General features: G+C 47.4%; 2 protein-coding genes across 4 annotated transcripts; one reads left to right on the top strand and one right to left on the bottom strand.

Annotated features, from left to right (window-relative positions):
• Positions 1 to 718: 718 nt before the first annotated feature.
• Positions 719 to 11,231, bottom strand: PHB2 (prohibitin 2). Of its 2 annotated transcripts, none has more exons than XM_053290841.1 (9): positions 11,090 to 11,231; positions 9,596 to 9,733; positions 9,429 to 9,513; positions 7,949 to 8,028; positions 7,053 to 7,237; positions 6,673 to 6,802; positions 5,151 to 5,254; positions 4,200 to 4,277; positions 719 to 2,850 (listed from the first exon to the last, which is right to left on the bottom strand). In XM_053290841.1, exons 2-9 carry the CDS (start codon positions 9,720 to 9,722, stop codon positions 2,770 to 2,772), a joined length of 870 nt encoding a protein of 289 aa, XP_053146816.1. In that variant the 5' UTR covers positions 9,723 to 9,733; positions 11,090 to 11,231; the 3' UTR covers positions 719 to 2,769. The 2 variants fall into 2 exon arrangements, with proteins under 2 accessions (XP_053146816.1, XP_053146817.1); XM_053290842.1 differs by having other exon boundaries at positions 11,075 to 11,135.
• A 1,367-nt stretch (positions 11,232 to 12,598) lies between these two features.
• Positions 12,599 to 19,322, top strand: EMG1 (EMG1 N1-specific pseudouridine methyltransferase). 2 transcript variants are annotated; one of them, XM_053290854.1, is made up of 6 exons: positions 12,599 to 13,031; positions 14,493 to 14,594; positions 16,219 to 16,360; positions 18,190 to 18,248; positions 18,334 to 18,483; positions 19,087 to 19,322. In XM_053290854.1, exons 1-6 carry the CDS (start codon positions 12,894 to 12,896, stop codon positions 19,198 to 19,200), a joined length of 705 nt encoding a protein of 234 aa, XP_053146829.1. In that variant the 5' UTR covers positions 12,599 to 12,893; the 3' UTR covers positions 19,201 to 19,322. The 2 variants fall into 2 exon arrangements, with proteins under 2 accessions (XP_053146829.1, XP_053146830.1); XM_053290855.1 differs by having other exon boundaries at positions 12,948 to 13,083.
• The last annotated feature ends 159 nt before the right edge of the window (positions 19,323 to 19,481 follow it).

Here is a 19,481-nt window from a genome sequence, read left to right as displayed (position 1 = left end):
CAGTCTGGCAGCTACTTGACTGTCCCCCACCACCACCCCTTGTTTTGCTTTTTGCAATTCCATGCTGGCCCCCAAAACCAGGAGCTTTGGCCAAGCCCCCGGTGGGTCAGCAGGTATGACTAGTGGGCTGTATTCAACTTTGTGGGCCATAAGTTGAGCAGGCCAAACATTGCCTCAGCTTCTCTTTCACACAACAGCCAAAACAATGAAGGGAAGTGACCATGTGTGGTGCTGAAAAGAACACTCGTGCTTTGAAGCTCTAAACAAAAACTGCACCTGAGAACATACAGAATAACCCCCCCTAAAACCCCCCTTTTTTCATCTAAAAGAAAACAGGAAAGATTGTGCTCGACTCCTGGCGACCACAGAGCCATGTGGTTTTCTTGGTAGAATACAGATGGTTTTACCATTGCCTTCTCCCACAGTATGAGATGATGCCCAATATAGGAGTTTCCCATATTCTGGGAAACACACCAGCGGGGATTTGAACCAACAGCCTCCTGCTCTCTAGGCAGGTTGCTTCCTTGCTGCCCCCTTTTTCTTCGAAAAGCCTCCTCCCCCAACTTTACTAGGGCAAGGATCTTTTGTGCTAATGTTTTCCAGAGGGCTGGTTCTTGGAGGGAGATATGTGCACCTTTGCCCCCTTTTCGCAGGAGGGCTTTCTTTCTCTTTTAAGACAACCATCCCCTTACAAAAATTAAACTCCATTAAACCGAGGTCTCAGAAGAGTTTTGGACCTGATTTTATTTTTATAAAGTTGTGAATCACAAGGCGATAGAACATATATGAATGAAGGTCACAGCACTTGCAGAAGCCCCACGAACCCATCTATTCCTGAGATGAGGTGCTCAATGGGCGCAGGGGAGATGGGGAAGCAAGAGACAGGCTATCATATGTACTAAGGCCTCACCCAGACCCAGCAGGAAGAGAACAATTTGATGTGCATTTAAAAAAAAAAAGTCAGTCCAACTGAGAGGATGGCATTATGCAAACTTTCTGCTGCCCACCCTTCCCTAATCTTTCAGGATGGGGTCAAGACAGTGTTTCCAGCAGAGAGTCTAACCTCCATCTCAGCATGAAGCCTGATTCTAGAACTGGTTCTCAATACAGACAGTTCTCAAAAAGAAGAACCAGATTAGCTCTAAAAGGCTTCTTAATGGTGGGCTGTGAAGTTCACACAAGTGAAGGTGACAACTGAAAGGAAGGCCTGGGCAAAAGGAAAACCTTACAGGCAGAAAGGATGTGCAAGGTGCTCCCAAGGCTGCCTGCTCCTCCCATTTTGCCAATCATCTGGATGGTTCTAGGAAGAAGTCGCTATTTCATTTCTTCCCCTGTTTGGGCAGGAGGCTGTCACTGGAAGAGAAACAAAGGAAGAGGCATCAAAGGATTGTGAGGAACATGCACAAAATGTGGGTCTGGGGACCATGAATGGAACCAGAACATCTTCACTTCCTAGAAACCCTCTTTCTTAGGGTTGCAACATTTAATAGATCATTCAAACTGATTACTGATTAGATTTTAACTCTTTTGATTGGTTAAAAAGGTTTCCCAATTAAATTGGACCACAGATTTTTTTGTGTGGGAGGAATATCTTCAAAGAAAGAAAGACCCTCTTTAAAAAGTCACTCTACAGGGTGAGTGAGTGTGGAATGTCTCTTAAGATACCTGCTACACCACACATTCACTGTCTAAAAAGTATGTTTTTTGCTTCAGAACTTTTGTTTAACTCAGAAGCAAATTCAGACAGTTAATGGACCAAAACTCATACAATCAACCAACTAGGATTTATTTAATCCGACGACATCCCGAGTTTTAAGCAGTGATAAGAAAACAAGGGGATGTATACTGCTACAAAATCCCTTGATAGGATTACAGACCCACCCATAGAGGGCTGATTTCAACCAACATTTCTCACCCAGGCAAATACTTTTTGCGACAATTCAAGAAGCACATGCATACAGGAAAAAAAGCCCACACTCAAATGGATTATTTGAGTTCAGGGTTTCTGGGGAACTCTCCCTAAGTTGCCAACCCTGGTATTAAGCTTATGACATACTGCTCCCATCTCACATCTAGTTCAGCCCACAAGCTTCCCTACGAAGCTGTGAAGCTGGACTGTTGACTTCTGAATCCTCTGTTTTCTTCTTGGCAAGACCACTTCCAATGCAAGTCAGATCTAAGTGATTGGGCGCCTTCTCCAGTCCTCCCTCCCTGCTACCAATGTCCTCAATCGCCATCAGTCTCCCACTGACATATTATTCCTGTTCCCCAGTAGCTACATATATGGTGTCTTACCTTCCTCTGCATCCAGAAGAACAGCATCAAAATGCCAATGGAAAGGGCAGGGGAGAGAAAAAAGAAATGTGGAAGTTTAGAAAGATCTGGGAGGGCAGTCCTATCTCTTTGTGAGGTGAGGGGTGGGGTGGGGTATATGTGCACATGTAAGCATCTGCTCAGAGGAAAACAGTACGGGTGTGTGTGTGTGTGCTACGTGCACATCTACATTATACCCAAGAAGCAAGGTGCATTGTTTATTTCATCACATGTATACTTTCTGTTTTCCCTTCAAGAAGCTCAAAGAGGAGGATGTGGCAGCCCGCCGCCCGCAATGGATATCCTACCCAGGCACTGCTCATCGTCAGCTTCAACAGACAAACCTACATTCTCGTGCCCTCTAGGCCACCGTTGCGGGGGACAAAGCTCACAGCTCCCACCACAGGGGGAAAGCAAAAGCTGTGGGGGGAGCTAGTCACATTTCTACAAGCCACCTTACCTAGTAAAACCTTCCTCCTGGAGATTCAGCACCAAGTTGTCAGCTGTGAGGTACACCCGGTTTTGAGAGGAAGCGATCTGCAAGAGACAAAAAGGTGGTTCGCACAACCAAAAATGACGGCACGGCGGGAAGGCAGGCTCCTACCGCCCCTGCCTAAACACACCATCAGATTAAGTTCCAAGGCTCTGCTGCTCATACAGCACACGAGCCATGCCGCAGTGAGTGGAAGAGCAGGGAGACCGAGGAGGAAGTCCTCCGGCATCCCTCAATGCACCGTGCCAGGAGCACAGTGCATTGAGGGACTCCCCCTCAGCCGGGCGATCTGGCCATATGGCTCTCCCCTGCACGGGTAGCTGGGTAGAAGGGTGCACCCAAACCCTTCCACCTAGGTAACAGCCCATGGAAATTCCTGGGCTACCCAGTGAGGCTGTGCAAGCCTGAGTAGGGCTGTTCATGTGAATCGCCTTACAAAGTGGTGGATTCCAGAAGGGAGTTAGTAACAATCCAGCAGCGCACTGGACTAAGCAGAAGCCCCCTGCAGCACAGCCTGTGCAACCTGGTTCAGGGTTCCTCCAATGTTTTGGAGGCACTCCGTTCACTAACACTTGTTTAGACCGAAGAGCCATCACTGAACTCTAAAAATGGTTAAAAGGCCAACTGCCAAAGCCTAAATCCCCCTGCTAACTTGGCAAAGAGGCACCTTTTAACGTGGCGATTCTCTTTATTTAGCAGAGGGAGAGTAACTGGCCCTATCCACCCCCAGCACAGTACCTCCAGTGACTGTTGCTGGTGTGTGTCTTATGTTTCTTTTTAGACTGTGAGCCCTTTGGGGACAGGGAGCCATCTTAATTTATTATTTCTCTTTGTAAGCTGCCCTGTTTTCATCTTATTCACAGGCTTGCTAGTCCTTGTTGTTCTGGAGAATGTCCCATTAGGGCCCAGAAACCAAACACACAAAAAGAACAGCAGTAGCTTGATGAAAGAGCTCAACTCCAGCTTAATGGTTGCTGTCACTCAGAACTCAAAGAGTGCCTTCGTCCTGGGCAATGTCTGTCATCGCTTCCTTCCGGTCCAGGACCATCAGCCTTTGCCATGCTTGAACTCATTCTGCTTCTCCATCAGTCTGTGGCATGTGAGCCTTTCCCTGGCCTGCGGCACACTGTGGTCTGCAAGTGGCCACAGCTGGGTGTGGCACGTGGAACGTGATGTGGATCTGCTCTTACCACATGGGCTAAAAGCTCCCAAGCCCCTGCTACAAGGCACAGATCACTAGACATACTCACAGAGCCCCAGGAAGGGGCTGTAAGCAGAGAGACAGACATCAGGAGAAGCAGATCATGTTCGCCTTAGGTTCATCACTTGGCCTGGTGCAGTGAAGCGGCAGTGTTGGGAGAGGGCAAGCAACCCCACCTCTCCCCAAACTCACCGTTTTGGAGATGTTCTGGGCAGCACGGATCTTGCGCAGCTTGATATAGCCTGGGTTCTTGCTGAGGGCTTCGCCAATGTGAAGAAATGGTTAAGGCAGCATCTCTCCGGGTTTTGCAGCTACCCTCGAAACCAGTGGTTCCCAACCAGGGTTCCTCCAGAGGTTGCTGAACTACAATTCCCAGCATCCCCAGAGTTGTAGTTCAGCAACCTCTAGAGGAACCCTGGTTGGGAACCACTGCTCTAAGCCTTTGCTACTTCGGGGGATCCACCCACCTGGGATTGCACCACCCCTTATTTGGTGGGCAATCCCTGAGTGCAACTGCCTGCATCCTGCCTGTGAGTACACACAAAGCATCTGTAACTGAAGATAATATTTCCTTCCCAACTTAGCAGATATGCTTCCCCTTCTCCATCCCCACCACTCTACTGAGCACAACACTAGATTGCATAAAGCAGCCCAATGCCCCAACCTGCCTCACTGCTAACAGATTATGGGGCCACTTGGCTGCTTTATGCATTGACCTAATTGACATGGATCAAACAACTGCTTCCTCCAAATGTTGCTTGCAGAATTCCTGCTTAGGAGGCAGTGTGGAATCATGGAGGTGGTGGGAGAGAGAGCGAGAGCACACATATGCATATGCATATGCACACACACACCCCTCCCTCCCTCCCTAGGGAGGAACCTCTAACTGCATGTTTGTCTTCTGGCAACAGTGGATCATTCCCAGAATCCCAGCACGTGCAATCTCCCTGAAAGACCCTTGTGTAATCTGTTTCCTCTCTCCCCCCTACACCAGCTTGAGTACCTAGGGATTCATAACAAAACATAAAACTCAAAACATCAACGGCTCCTGCTAACCAGGAACAGACGCCACTCAATTCTGGGAGAGCTGTAAAGCCTTGGCCAGCTGTTTCAGCCTTCCACTCTGCAGCTAAGCAAGGATATCATCTGGGCAGCGGTGGCTTCTCCCTCTGCTTGAACAATCTTCTGCCTTTGCTCCTGTTTGGCCTTCTCCACCAGGAACTGGGCTCGCTGGGCCTCTTGCTGGGCTAGAAAAGAAAAGCCAGGAGAACAGTGTTTAGACCAACTTCCTTGAGATCGTTCACCTAAAAGTCTCTCTACTTCGAGGCACTAGGTTCTATGCAAGATTTACAGCCCAGTCCTCTGCTTCTGTCCTCATAACCAGTCCTACTACATTCAGTGGGGCTTGACTCCCAGATATTTGTTCTTAGGATGCTGTCATAAGCTTTAGGAAAGGGACTACCTTATTGGCTCTCTCTTTTTCTCTTTCTCCCTGCCCTTAATCTACATCGATATATGTAAGGCAGAAAAGTAGTATACAGACAAACCTCATTACTTGCGGGAGTTCCATTCCTCACTTACTACCACAAGTAACGAGGCATTATTCCTATGGGAAATGGGGGTGGGTGGGTGTTAGGTTCTAGAATGGAGGGGAAAAGAATAGTGAAAAAACAGGAAATCTTTCACTGTACCACACTCTGCGGGGTCTGCATGTGCCCAGGAATGCCCCCACAACTGCAAAATGCACACCCAAACCAAGAAAAGCCATGGAAAAATGAAGTGTTTTTAAAGAAAAGAAATGAGCCACAAAATGGCTCCCATGGACAAAATGGAGGCTTGAAGTGACCTCCATGGTCACTTCCGGCCCTCTAGGAACCACAGGTACATCGTTTTAACCCTTTCGTATCTGCGGATAAGGAAAACGGGTGCCAATTGGACACCCGTGGATACATGAAACCGCGGAGAGCAAACCTGTGAAAAGAGAAGTTTCCCTGTATAACTGCATTTTTTAAAGGATGTAAATATTTATTTTTCCTCAACTGCACATAAGAAGGTTCTAGTCTAGTCTTCTTCACTTGCCTCTGAACTGTATGAGCACCACCTGTGGTCTGGAAAGGTATATCACCTCAGCGAGAGCTAGGCTTGTGTTATACACCCGTGGAGGCAGAGGGAGCATTATGGGTACACGCCAGTAAAGGCATTGCAGACCAGTTCTTGCTCCTGTGTGGTGCCCAAACACTATTCACTGAGCCACCAGATGCTTTCAGTACAGTTCTCTCAGACATTTTAGTTGTGCCCAGTGGCGCAGCAGGGAAATGCTTGACTAACAAGCAGAAGGTTGCCGGTTCGAATCCCCACTGGTATGTTTCCCAGACTATGGGAAACACCTATATCGAGCAGCAGCAATATAGGAAGATGCTGAAAGGCATCATCTCATACTGCGTGGGAGTTGGCAATGGTAAACCCCTCCTGTATTCTACCAAAGAAAACTACAGGGCTCTGTGGGAGCCAGGAATCAACACCGACTTGATGACACACTTTACCTTTTCCCAAACAATAGTATCCAGGACCAAAAGGTCACCATCCCTTGTTCTTGATAGAAAAGAACCAACGACGAAAGGCTTCCAAAGAATCCACCCTCCTCTGCAGTGGAGTGTCAACTCACCTACTTGTTTGGCCTCAACTGCTGCTGTGTACTCCCGACTGAAGCTCAGCTCTGTGATGGCTACATCATCCAGAATCAGGCTAAAATCTTTCGCTCGCTCCGTCAGCTCCCTCCGGATCAGCAGAGACACCTAAAGTGATAATCTTGCATCAGCTTCAATCCCTATGAACATCCCCCTCATCTCACAAAATCCTCAGTGTCTTTGAATAACTTCATTCAGAAATTCCTTAGGTCTAAAACCATCGACCATCACTGAGCTACAGGAAGCAGTATGATCCACACACCAGCAACCTGCAGGCTGGGTGACCGGCCACCCCATCACTCTCCTGTGAAGAGGGGGACTCCTCAGTTAAGCTTGCCTGCTGAGGAAGGCCACACACCTGAGCTCGCTGGGTAATGAGCTGCGAAGCATTGAACTTTGCCACCACGCTTTTGAGGACTTCGTTGACAATCGAAGGCAGGACCCGTTCTTCATAGTCCAGGCCAAGGCGCTGGTACAAGCTGGGCAATTCGGTAGCATTGGGTCGCGACAGAACACGCAAGGTAATGTTCACCATCTGCAGGTCTAGAGGCAGAGAGAGAACTCCATCAGCTACAGGCCCAGAGATCCATCTGACTCCCCCTTTTGGTTTTGATTAGGCATACAGATTTTGCCAAAACAAATCACTCTAGCCAGGTTCCTCTGAAGCCCTCCCACACAAACCTCCTGCACTTTGGCCACAAAACCATCAGTTCATTTGTTAAATGATCACAGAAGGACAATAGAGGACAGTAGTCCCTTGCCAATCACAGATTTGAGTATCGGCAACTGGCAAACTGTCACTCTCCTCGCCAACCACAACTTGAGTATTCACAGTTGGTGCCATTTAAAAAAAGGTTTTGGCCATTCTCCCATCCAACTTCCGGGGTCAATCCGAGGGTCAGAGGCACTTGCAATTCCCCTAATCCCTTGTTTACAATGTAATCCTATGCCTCGCCAACCGCAAATTCGCCAGTCGCGAGGGTTTCCAGGAAAGGAACCCTTGCAGTTGGCGAGGGACAACTGTACTGTGCACGCAGTGTAGTGGCTAGAATAGCAGACTTAGACAGGGAAGAACCAGAATGAAATCCCCCTCTCACCAATGAAGCTACCCGAGTGACTTTGGGCCTCTCTCCCTCAGTCTAATGCACCTCACAGGGTTGTTAGTAATAATGTACACTGCCCTATTTGGAAGAGAGGCACGGTTGTTGTTTTTTAAAGGCAAAAACACTCCAGTGCATGTCTCCACGCCTTTACCTTTGGAACCTGTTGGTGAGGAGATTTTGCGGGGCCGAGCTCGAATGTCATAAATTATGGGATACTGGAACCAGGGAATTCTGGTGGAAACAGAAAACAGATTATATCAAATATGATATTCTTCCCCTCCACTGCACTTCCCAGCCCCCAGATAGCATAAACATGTGGAAAGAATGAAATCTTAAAACCAAAGAGGCACAAGTACCGATTTCTCATGTGGTATGGGAGAATAGCGTGCCATGCTGCCTGCCTAAACACTGTTTTCTCTTCTCTTGATAATGTGTCAAAATGAGCTTTTATTATATAGGAGGAGGAGAGCTGGTCTTGTGGTAGCAAGCATAAATGGTCCCCTTTGCTAAGCAGGGTCTGCCTTGGTTTGCATTTGAATGGAAGACATGTGAACACTGTAAAATATTCCACTTAGGAGATGGGGCCACTCTAGGAAGAGCATCTACATACTTGCATCCAGAAAGTTCCAAGTTCCCTCCCTGGCATCTTAAAGATAGGGATGAGCGAGACTCCTGCCTGTAACCTTGGAGAAGCTGCTGCCAGTCTGTGTAGACAATACTGAGCTAGACAGACAAATGGTCTGACTTGGTATAAGGCAGCTTCCTACGTTCCTATATTTGACTACAGTTTAAAGCAGGGCTGCTCAACTTCGGCCCTTCTGCAGATGTTAGCCTACAACTCCCATAATAGCACTTAGCAATAGCAATAGCAATAGCACTTACATTTATATACTGCTCTATAGCCGGAGCTCTCTAAGCGGTTTACAATGATTTAGCATATTGCCCCCAACATTCTGGGTACTCATTTTACCGACCTCGGAAGGATGGAAGGCTGAGTCAACCTTGAGCCCCTGGTCAGGATCGAACTTGTAACCTTCTGCTTACAGGGCAGCAGTTTTACCACTGCGCCACCAGGGGCTCTTTAATCCCTGGCTATTGGCCAATGTGGCTGGGGATTATGGGAGTTGTAGTCCAAAAACTGCTGGGCGGCCTAAGTTGAGCAGGCCTGGTTTAAAGTAACACTAGAACAGCGACAACCAACCTCCAAATTTTAGGGTTCACTTCTCTGCAAATATGTGCCCCCTGAGGCTTTCAGAATGTGACCTTTAGTGGAGATAGAAGCTGCATCAGCAGAAAACCTTTCCTTCTTCCAAACTAAGAGAACTCTGAGGAGAGTGTGTGAACAGAAAGAACTTGGCACTTAGGAACAGTTCCAAATGTTTAGAGTCTATCTGGGAATCCCAAGATGCTATTATCCCCACACCAGCATTTTCCCAACAGAACTCCTCCACCACAGGGGACTACCTATTAAAACTAACACATACCTCTTTCATTTGTTTATTTTTAAATGGGACTCTATGTGGAGGTGGGATCCTTTAGGAAAAAAGCTTGTGTGAGAATAACAGCATCTTGGGATTCCACGATACGATTCTAAACATTTCTCCCATAACACACAGTCATGCACTAAGTACCTGAAATGCAGCCCCTCTGAAAGAATGGTGTCCTGCTGAACTCCACCAATGCGGTTGAAGAAAATGGCTCTCTGGCCACCCTCCACTGTGAAAGAAGAGGGACAGAAGCAGTCAGCAATTGCCAGCAACTTCTGGACAGATAGCAGAGGTGTTGAAAAGAGACTTACCGGTGAAGACAGACTCACGGATACCATAGGCTGCAGCTCCAGCACCCAACAGCAGTTTTAAGGCGGTGCCCATCCCACGAGGGCCAGCAGGCAGGCGCCCAGCAAAGTCCTTCAGGCTCTGAGCCATGGCAACCTTGGCTGGAGGACAAAACCACAGAATGAGCAACTAAAAGCCTGTCTCTAATTTAAATTCAAACACCTTGCCTAAGGTTGCCAAGCAGTTATAATTTCATTCTCCTTTTAATGGAAAAGTAGGTGGTAAAGTGGGGGGGGGGGAGAAATGCACTTAGTGTTTCATTGTTAGTGCATGTACTGGAAAATTCACTCTCTTTAATACAACTCCTTAGGACAGAAACCCTGGGTCTAGAGAGCACCAAGAGTATTCTTACATGCTGGCTTGAGTAGATTGTATTTCCATACTTTTTATTTGCTTTTCAAGCAAATGATTTTAAGACCACTATCTAGGGAACATGGGAGGGGGGAAAGTGATGGCACCACCATCAGAAGCTGGCTCCCTTCATAATAGAGCAGCATTCTGCACCTGCTCAGAAGTACTGCATCACAGCCCTTTTAAAGTCATGCTCATCAGGGAAAGACACTTTGTACACATACTACTTCTAAGATACCAAGATGTTTGCTCTCATGCTATAACCTTAATTCAATGAGTCAAGCAACCATTATGACCAACTCAACCTCTGCCCTCTCAATCATTCCTTACACGATTAGGCTTAGGATACAATGCTATAGAGGCTTACTTGAAAGTAGGGGCTTTATTGGGAGGAGAGCTGGTCTTGTGGTAAAGTGTGCCGTCAAGTCTGTTTCGACTCCTGGCACCCACAGAGCCCTGTGGTTTTCTTTGGTGGAATACAGGAGAGGTTTACCATTTGCTTCCTCCCACATAGTATGAGATGATGCCTTTCAGTATCTTCCTAAATTGCTGCTGCCCGATATAGGTGTTTCCCATAGTCTGGGGAACATACCACCAAGGATTCAAACCAGCAACCTCTGGCTTGATAATCAGGTCATTTCCCCACTGAACCATTAGGTGGCTGGTCTCCTGGTAGCAAGCATGAATGGTCTCCTTTGCTAAGCAGGGTCCACCCTGGTTTGCATTTGAATGAGACACTACATGTGAGCACTGTGAGCTATTCCTTTTAGGGGGATGGGGCCATTCTGGGAAGAGCACCTGCCTGCTTGCATGCAGAAGGTTCCAAGTTCCCTCCCTGGCAGCATCTCCAAGATAGGGCTGAGAGAGACTCCTGCCTGCAACCTTGGAGAAGCTGCTGCCAGTCTGTGTAGACAATACTGAGCTAGATGGACGAAGGGTCTGACTCAGTAGAAGGCAGCTGCCTATGTTCCTATTCAGGAGTAAATAAATAGGGCTGGGGCTGCCTGAAGCCCCTTTTATCACTTGTTCTCTCTGCGGAGGACACCAGGAACTACCATATAGTCACGCAACAAGCAGCCCAGCCCGCTCACCCCCTCTCTTCTTACCACGCCGCTCCTCCAAAGAGAGAAGGACACCGGAAGTGATCTGTTTCTAAGCGCTTCGCGGAGAGGCGGACGCGCAGGAAATAGCTCAGTTCTTTTCGCAGACTTTTAAAAACATAGAATGACACACGTGGTCCAGTTTCTGGGATGAGTGAGTCGGATTTTTCGTGTGAAACTTTGCCAGAGATAAAAAGTCCAGCCGGACCTCCGCTCACTGAGCAAAGAAGCATCTCTCAAAGTGGCGACTCTTAACGGGGGAGAGAACGGCTGTCCCAGTCGGACCCCAGCACAGTATCCTTCCAGGGGATGTTGCTTATGTTTCTTTGTCGATTGTGAGCCCTTTGGCGTCAAGCAGGGAGCCATCTTATTCATTTTCCTGTGCTGAGAACTTTAGTCGAACCTTGTGATCGAAACATTCGTAGGACTAGCCACATGCCAGTCAATGGAACACACCACACGGCACGTGTCCACGTGCCACTGAGCGCTGGATTTGGCCTGGAAGAGAGAGGGGGCGCTGCCTGGGGAATTGGGGGGTCTTTGGGTGAAATACCGAACTAGCCATCAGTTGAATTGACGCGTTGGGAGGGTGGATCTGGGTTAATAATGTTCACTGCAGAGTTTTAAATAATAATAAAAAAAACTACTGTGTGTGTGTGTAAGGGAAATGCTGTTGGGGTGTCTCTGCAAAGCATAGCTTCTCCAAGACAGGGCTGAAAGAGACTCCTGCCTGCAACCTTGGAGACGCTGCTGCCAGTCTGTGAAGACAATACTGAGTTAGATGGACCAATGGTCTGACTCAGTACGTGGCAGCTTCCTATCCTATGTTTAGGGATGGGAGGACTGACCGATACTTTCTCTGCGCCTTTTTCGTGATCAAACCCCCTTCCCCCGCTTTCTCACTCTCAGAGAGACAATAGAGGATTCCCTGGATGGGAAAGTTCGTTGTGGGAGAAGCTTTTGATTAAAAGCGGCTTGCAGGAAAGGGCTAATCAGTTTCACCTTCTCCCTCAGCAATTTCACAGCTCCCGCGCTCCCTAGTATTCCTCTAAAACAAATACTCTTTCTGGGAGAGACTGGGTAGTAATGAACTGCACTGCACGGTTTGTTTTAAGCCACTCTCCTCCAGCCCGTCCTCCAACCGGTAGTTGACTACATTGCAGGGCTGTCGTAAGTTACTTTCCCTGAGCCAGAGCCTCCTTTCCCCTGCAAGATGGATATAATAACTGAGGACTTGCATTAGCAGGTCAAATTTTAAAATAGCTTAAAATTACATTGCTTAATACGATCTGCATTAGGAAACGCATAAACTCTCTTTCCTGCTATCTTTTGTGTGTGTGGGGGGGAGGGATAACATGGTGCTGTGCATAAATCCTGGATTTTCCCATTATCTCCTATGGATAACTGTCCGTTCCGCGCTCTGGTAGATTAAAAAAAAGCCTCACATGAACCAAGGAACTCCCTGCTAACAATGGAGCTGTGAGTCTCTCTTTTTCCTATTTCTACGTAGGCAACATGGAGCCCGGCTATAAAATCTCCGCGGCAGACATGACTTCCGGAACCCTTTGAGCAAGCATGGGCTGAGGTGCTGCTGTTGTAGCCTTTCTCCTCCCTTCGGGCGCCCTTTTGCTCTTGGAACTGGGGCAAGACGGTGTGCTTAGACACGAACATCCGGCAGTGAGAAGTTCGCGACCTTAGTGTGGCTTCCGGACTAGAAGTAGAGTTGCTTCTTTTGCGCTACAGCCAGGACTAGTTTCACAGTGCAAACAACCGAAGGCCTGCACGCGGGGCTGACCGGCCCGCTCTTCAGATGGCAGCACCTTCCGCGAAGAAGCGCCCACATCCGAGCGGAGACCCGCCGCTGGAGGAAGACGCGTCGGCAGCTCGGCGCGCAAGGAAGAGGCGGCTGCTGGTGATCCTGGAGGGGGCGTCGCTGGAGACTGTCAAGGTGCAGGGAGAAGGTGCTGGGCAGTATGCAGAGATTGCGTAGCGGAGCCTGGGTGGGTTTCTCTGCCTCGGAGACTCAGCGGGGGCACGCGAGAGTGGAGAGCCTGATCTACGCGGGCTGCATCGCTTCAGGCTGCGGGGACAACGGCATGACGTAGCTCCGGGGCACACCTGTAGTACTCCAGATGTTGCTGAACTACAACTCCCATCATCCTGAGCTACAATTTATTGTGGCTGGGGATGATGGGAGTTGTTCAGCAGCGTCTAGAGTACCACAGGTTGGGAACCCTTGACCTAACTGAATGTTCCCCCCCCAACCCTGCCCCCAGAACCTTCTTGCAAATAGAAAACGAGCACAGCAGGAGACCCCCTGGTCTTTATAAAACCCTTGTGCTGATTGTGTATGTGTTGGGTGTGTGTTTTTTTTTTTTTAATGGTAGCTTTCAAAAATAATATTCCCCCAATGACAGTGTCAGCTAGTATAATCCTCTCATTTTACTGCTCCTCCTTTCTGATCAGCACTCTATTTCGAGCAACATTGCTAAATTTTTTGCAGCCTCTTGCAAAATTTTCAAATTGTGGAGCAACTGCAGTCAACTACATTCTGGTTAACTGTTATATATGTAGAGTTTTGTTATGTGCTGTGTCTGCACAATTTCTTGCTCTGCTGTTATATAGTGATTAATCACTATATGAAGCTGATCATTGACCGTAATAAAGGTTTGATTTGACTGCATTTGTAGACCAAGCTTCTGATGGCCTTAGAAAGTAACTTCTAGGGCATGCTGGGTCTATCAGCAGCGGTTAGCAATGATAGCTGCATGGAATCTCCATGTTCAGAGGAGAGGTACATCTATATATGGACTGTTGGGGAACAAGCTGGGGAGGGAAGTGGACTTTTTGTCTTCATATCCAGTTTGTGGCTTTCCCAAAGGTATTTGTCTGGTTGCCGTTATTAAAAATATGAATGTGGGGCTAAAAGAACTTTTAGCTTGATCCGCCAATGCAATTATAACACAACAATTACATTGTTGCGAGTGAGCTAGTTAATAATTGTCTTGTGTGGGTTTTTCTTGATTCAGTGCATAGTTAATTTATGAATTTACTGCTATAAGGTGTGACAATGGCCACCAGTTTAGAGGTCTTTAAAAGGGAATTAAACCTGTCCTCCCTGAATTTAGCTATCAGCTACTATTAGGCATGTCCTAGGGTTAGATGCCACTGAATACCAGTTGCTAGGAAGCAATGATGGGAGAGGTCTATTGGCCTTCATGTTCAGCTTGTGGGCTTCCTGGAGATGCCTGATTTATTGGGAGGCAGGATGCTGTACCAGATGGACCTTTTGGTCTGATCTAGTAGGGCCCTTGTCATTTTGGCTGAGGCATCCCCATAATGTGATGACTTTATGGAAGTTTTTATACACCATATTTCTGAGTCATAATCACATTCATCATAATTCCAGGTTGGGAAAACATTTGAGCTGTTGAATTGTGATAAGCATAAATCGTTGCTTCTGCGGAGTGGCCGGGACCCTGGAACAGTTAGACCTGACATCACCCATCAGGTGAGTAATATATCTATTGTACAATAAAAGTAGTAGAGTTGTATGGCACAGCGGAGAAATGCTTGACTAACAAGCAGAAGGTTGCCGGTTCAAATCCCCACTGGTACTATTTTGGGCAGCAGCGATATAGGAAGATGCTGAATGGCATCATCTCATACTGCATGGGAGGAGACAATGGTAACCCCCTCCTGTATTCTACCAAAGAAAACTACAGGGCATTGTGGGTGCCAGGAGTAGAAATCAACTTGACAGCACACTTTAGTTTACAAAGGGTCTATTTTTGAAATATTGGTTGGGGAAGCTACCCTGCTTCCACTGGATCAGGCACCAAAAATAGTGCTAGTAATTATATTTCTGATTCAGACCACAAATGTTCTGAAATGCTTAAGACAGGCTGTCAAATTCAGTTCGGTGGTGGGCCAGATTTGATTCCAGTGTACCTTTGTGGAGTTGGGGGGCGGGTGTCGTACAAAACCTTGCACTTCCTTCTGTTGTCTTGCGCCTGCATCACACCTATCTTCCTCCTCCTCCTCCTTTTTCCTTACTCTTCCTTCCCTGCTACTTACATTAGCGGAATGCACTACTTCTTACACCAGAATATGCGCAGGAAAAGGTTGATTATTTTTTTTAAAGAAATTCTGAACAGAACCATCACAATTTTACTGTTATTGTTCCCAACAGATCTTTAGCACTCAATAATTGGATCAATAATTCCAAAGCAATGTCATGCCCAAGAAAAGCAGAACCCTGTTTGGAGGCCCTTTTACAGTACTTCCCTGCTGCCCCTTCCCCTCTTCGGCTGGAAATACCGGGCATGTATGTGCACACTGTATGCACGCTTGTGCACATCAGATGGGCTCACACACGCACCCAGTACTTCTGGCTGAAGAGGGGAAGGGGTGGCAGGGATTTACAATGGGGAGAGGGGTAAGTGCTCCCTCCCCCACCCTTAAAGTCCTACCCCCCCACACCCCTTCGAACCACCCCCACTGGGTTCTGTGCACATCCCTACTCTTTTCCTCCTCCCTTACCCTTTACTTACCATTCTTTTTCCCTCCTCACTTTCTCTCATTCTTCCCGTTCCCACTTTCTCCTTCCCTCCTGCTCCCTCCCTTGCCGAGAGGAAAAGCGCCCTGTGCCATCCCATCTTTGTCTTCCTCCTTCTCTACCTTTCTCTCCCCTCTTCCTCCTGAAAGGAGAGAAGCAGCATGTCAGCGGTGGAAGGAAGCAACTAACCCATGGCTTCTGCTCTGGTGTGCTTGGCTGGTGGGTGGGTGGCGGGAGAGAAATGCTGGTGGTGACAGAGAGGAAGCCATCTGGATATATTGTTGCTTCGGCACATGCCAGCAAAGGAGAAACACAGCAGTGGCTTGTCAGCTGCTTCATGTGGGCCGGTCGGCGAACCTGATGCAGCTCACGGGCCAGCAGTTTAGCACAACATGCTTAAGGTCTTTAATCTGTTGTGAGGATGCTTAGCTCAGATTTGTGCTATGGGATTTTTCAGACACTACATTTTCTGTCATGCAATACTGAAATGTACTGTCCAGTTATTTCTGTAATGAAATGCCTCCCTTTTTAATTAGGTTAAGCGCTGTGTGTGTCACTTTTTTTTCCTCCTCCCTAGAGCCTCCTGATGCTCATGGACAGTCCTTTGAATCGCGCTGGCCTTCTTCAGGTTTATATCCATACAGAAAAGAATGTACTGATTGAAGTCAACCCTCAGACAAGAATCCCTCGCACTTTTGATCGTTTCTGTGGTCTTATGGGTAAGAGGGTACATCCAGGCTTCTCCCCCCCCCCCGAAAGATATGCCATGAGTGTGGGAGAAGGGGCTGTGTGTGTGTGTGTGTGTGTGTAAGACCAAGAAAAGCAGTCTGGGTGGGCAGGAAGGCAGGCTTCCGTCTTTACTGGTATTCACAGCTGCATGTCACTTCCAAGGATTTGTGTTGGTATAAAAACAAAGATTCTGGTGGCACCCTAAAAAAAATAACTATAATAAATTATAACATGAGGCTTGTGGGACTACAGCCCATTTTATCTGATGTACCTGATGGACTGTACTTTATGAAAGTCTATACTACAATAAATGTGCAAATCTTTAAGGTGCTGCAAGTGTCACTGGATGGTATCCCAACTCATCGGGGCAGAAGGAATTTCACGTCAGGTTTTCTCACTTCTCCTTCCAACAGACCCCTGAAAAGATGCTCTGGGGCCAGGGGAGTAAAACGGGATGGGAGTAGGAAATCCCCTCCCACACACACCCCAAATTGGGCATACCCCACTGTGAGAGCAGAGTTTTGGAATGTATTGCACCAGGTTTGAGAATACAATCCCCTCCTGCTACAATCCATTTTGTCTTGTCCCAATCTGTTCCCAGGTCTGACCTAAGCCCTAGGAGAGGCTTCTTGGGAGGACTGCTTTGTGGGGTGAGGGGGCAGGGAAGTGTGCTTGTGTGAACTTTCTCCTGCCTGCATTGCTTTGGCTGCAAGAGCCTTAACACTGTTATTCCTCTGTAGCTGTTACGTTGTATGCATAAGGGCTGCTGTTTTGACTGAGCTAGCAATTTGTGAGCTGCTAACAGTTTTGTTGCCTCAGAAGGGGAAATGGAGAAGCAAGCCTAGGGGAATACAGCTGTATTGTCTCTTGGCAATAAGGGGTTGAAAACAGACACTCAAGGTTGTGACTTGGCAACCCTGCTCCTAGCTATTCATTGGCAACTCTAGTATCAGTGTTAAGCATTGTTTTCACTCTCAAGGAGAAAGGTGACTATAACAGGGTGCTGATAAAATGGTACAACTCTGGTGAAGAAAGTACCAACCTAGGCTTGGATTCGACTAAATACAGTGGAAAGTGAATTTGGCTTGCAGAAAGCTTCCAACGTCAGGAATGGAGCTGAGCAGGTCAATGGAAAGAGTGCCCTTGATAAGGCTGTGGTGCCTTGAGAGGAAAGTGGAGGGAAGGCTGGATAGAAAATGCAGGGAGTTGGTGACTAGGATGGATGAAGCTTCTGTAAGGCCCTAGGGTCAGGAGGAACAGTTTATAGAGAATAGCTGGGGACCAATTCTGTGCCTGTATCTAGAGAGCAACAAGCCATTATTTGGGCCTTTTGCTTTGCAGTGACTAAACAAATTAGCATAACCTGAATTCAGCCCAAGGGAGATCCTAACAAACACTTGTGGCTCTACCTACATGCTCTAGCCACTTCACCCTTTTGGCCTGTGGGAACTGTGGTGTGGCTGAAGGCCAGACAACTGTCTGTAAGAGGTGCCTTATGGCCAACTAAGCAGTCATCACATTACATGTGTTTGGTTGAAGCTTTCTAATGCAGCCTTGCCCTACTTGTGACCCATCAAAGCAAATGCAATCCTGCTGCTTTCCTGGGTCTGCGACAATGGGCACTATCAAGTCACAATGTGTGGCTACTGGGCTTGATGGGTCATGAGTTGCACAAGCCTGTTCTACAAGAAAGGGTTCAGTGGATCACTATTCAGAAAGGAACAGACCAATGACTTCACTAGAGCCCTGACACGTAACTCAGTGTCGCCTCCCTCCCCCTGTAACTCTAATGTAAAGTATCTTTCTTCTGTCTTATTAGTTCAGTTGCTGCATAAGTTTAGTGTCAGAGCTGCTGATGGGCCCCAAAAGTTATTGAAGGTAATTTCTCCACCTGAATATTGAGATTCCATTTAAGAATGATCTCTTACTTATACTTCAGGCTTATCCCATCTATCTTTTATAGGTGATCAAGAATCCAGTGACTGAACACCTCCCTGTGGGCTGCATGAAAATAGGCACATCCTTTTCCACCCCCACTGTGACAGATGTTCGTGACCTAGTCCCAACTGCAGACCCTGTAGCGATCATTGTGGGAGCCTTTGCCCATGGTGCGGTAAGGGACACATAACTTGTTCTTCACCATTTGTAAGTTGTCAAGACAGGAATCTCCTCTTGAACTGACTAGATGGCCTTAGGGCAAGGCACTGGTCAACCTCAGGCTAAGAACATGCTGGTAGAAGAGTGTTTCCCATCACACAAGCAGGGAGGGGTAGCTTCCACCTGTTCCCGTTCAGCCCTGTCTGCCTGGGGTCCCCAGACCTCAGGGACATATTGTTGGTAGGGATCAGCAAAAATCTTGCCTCTCCCACTGGAAAGAATGGAAAACACTCTTCTGTCAGCAAGCTGTTTAATCTGGATATCAGCTACGGTTTTTAGACAGCATCTGTGCACCACCAGATAGGATAGGTAAAGCCTGTATTTATAGGCCTGTTTTGAGTGTAGACCGCTTTAAAGAATTGAAGGGTGCTCTACTGACAAGGAGAGGATAGAGCATCTAACCTGGGCAGGTGGGGAGAGTGCTGCAGCATTCTGCCCATTGACTGGTTCTGTCTTAATAGTAGTACTGATTACTCTGGACTCTGATCTCAGGAGTGGTAGTATCTAACAAAGTTTAAGGCTGTGTTTGACTGAAGTGTATGCTGTTTTTCTTTTCCAGGTGAATGTTGACTACACAGAAAAAACTATTTCAATCAGCAACTATCCACTCTCTGCTGCTTTGACCTGTGCCAAGATCACCACAGCTTTTGAGGAGGTCTGGGGAATAGTGTGAATTATCGGGTGTTGATACTATGCAGTTTGATTCAGACGGCTCACTTTAGATTCTTGTGTGTTGCAGGGTTTTACTTGTAGCATCATTCTGTTTTTTTGGTGGCAAATAAATTGTTTAATGAGTTGGGTTTGTCTCTATATAGCTATGGGGTGCAAAAAGATGAGTTGAGCTGTATGGGGCTTATATACTTGCCCCAGTGGGAAAACCTGATTGGTACCTGGTGTAGAATACCCCAGAAGCTTTTTTTGCTCAAAAGAAACTGGCAATGGCCAGGTGTGAAA

The sequence above is a fragment of the Hemicordylus capensis genome, chromosome 2 (assembly GCF_027244095.1).
Source record: "Hemicordylus capensis ecotype Gifberg chromosome 2, rHemCap1.1.pri, whole genome shotgun sequence".
Lineage (NCBI taxonomy): Eukaryota > Metazoa > Chordata > Lepidosauria > Squamata > Cordylidae > Hemicordylus > Hemicordylus capensis.
This window is presented reverse-complemented; position numbering and strand designations above follow the sequence as displayed.

What these genes read in the sequence shown, in the direction of transcription:
- PHB2 (XM_053290841.1), bottom strand. Translation starts at nt 9,722, where the DNA reads ATGGCTCAGAGCCTGAAGGACTTTGCTGGGCGCCTGCCTGCTGGCCCT. An exon ending in CCGTGAGTCTGTCTTCACCG is followed by an intron (nt 9,514 to 9,595) that starts GTAAGTCTCTTT and finishes CTTCTTTCACAG; the next exon opens with TGGAGGGTGGCCAGAGAGCC. An exon ending in TCAGAGGGGCTGCATTTCAG is followed by an intron (nt 8,029 to 9,428) that starts GTACTTAGTGCA and finishes TGTTTCCACCAG; the next exon opens with AATTCCCTGGTTCCAGTATC.
- EMG1 (XM_053290854.1), top strand. Translation starts at nt 12,894, where the DNA reads ATGGCAGCACCTTCCGCGAAGAAGCGCCCACATCCGAGCGGAGACCCG. An exon ending in TCGTTTCTGTGGTCTTATGG is followed by an intron (nt 16,361 to 18,189) that starts GTAAGAGGGTAC and finishes CTGTCTTATTAG; the next exon opens with TTCAGTTGCTGCATAAGTTT. An exon ending in GAGCCTTTGCCCATGGTGCG is followed by an intron (nt 18,484 to 19,086) that starts GTAAGGGACACA and finishes TTTCTTTTCCAG; the next exon opens with GTGAATGTTGACTACACAGA.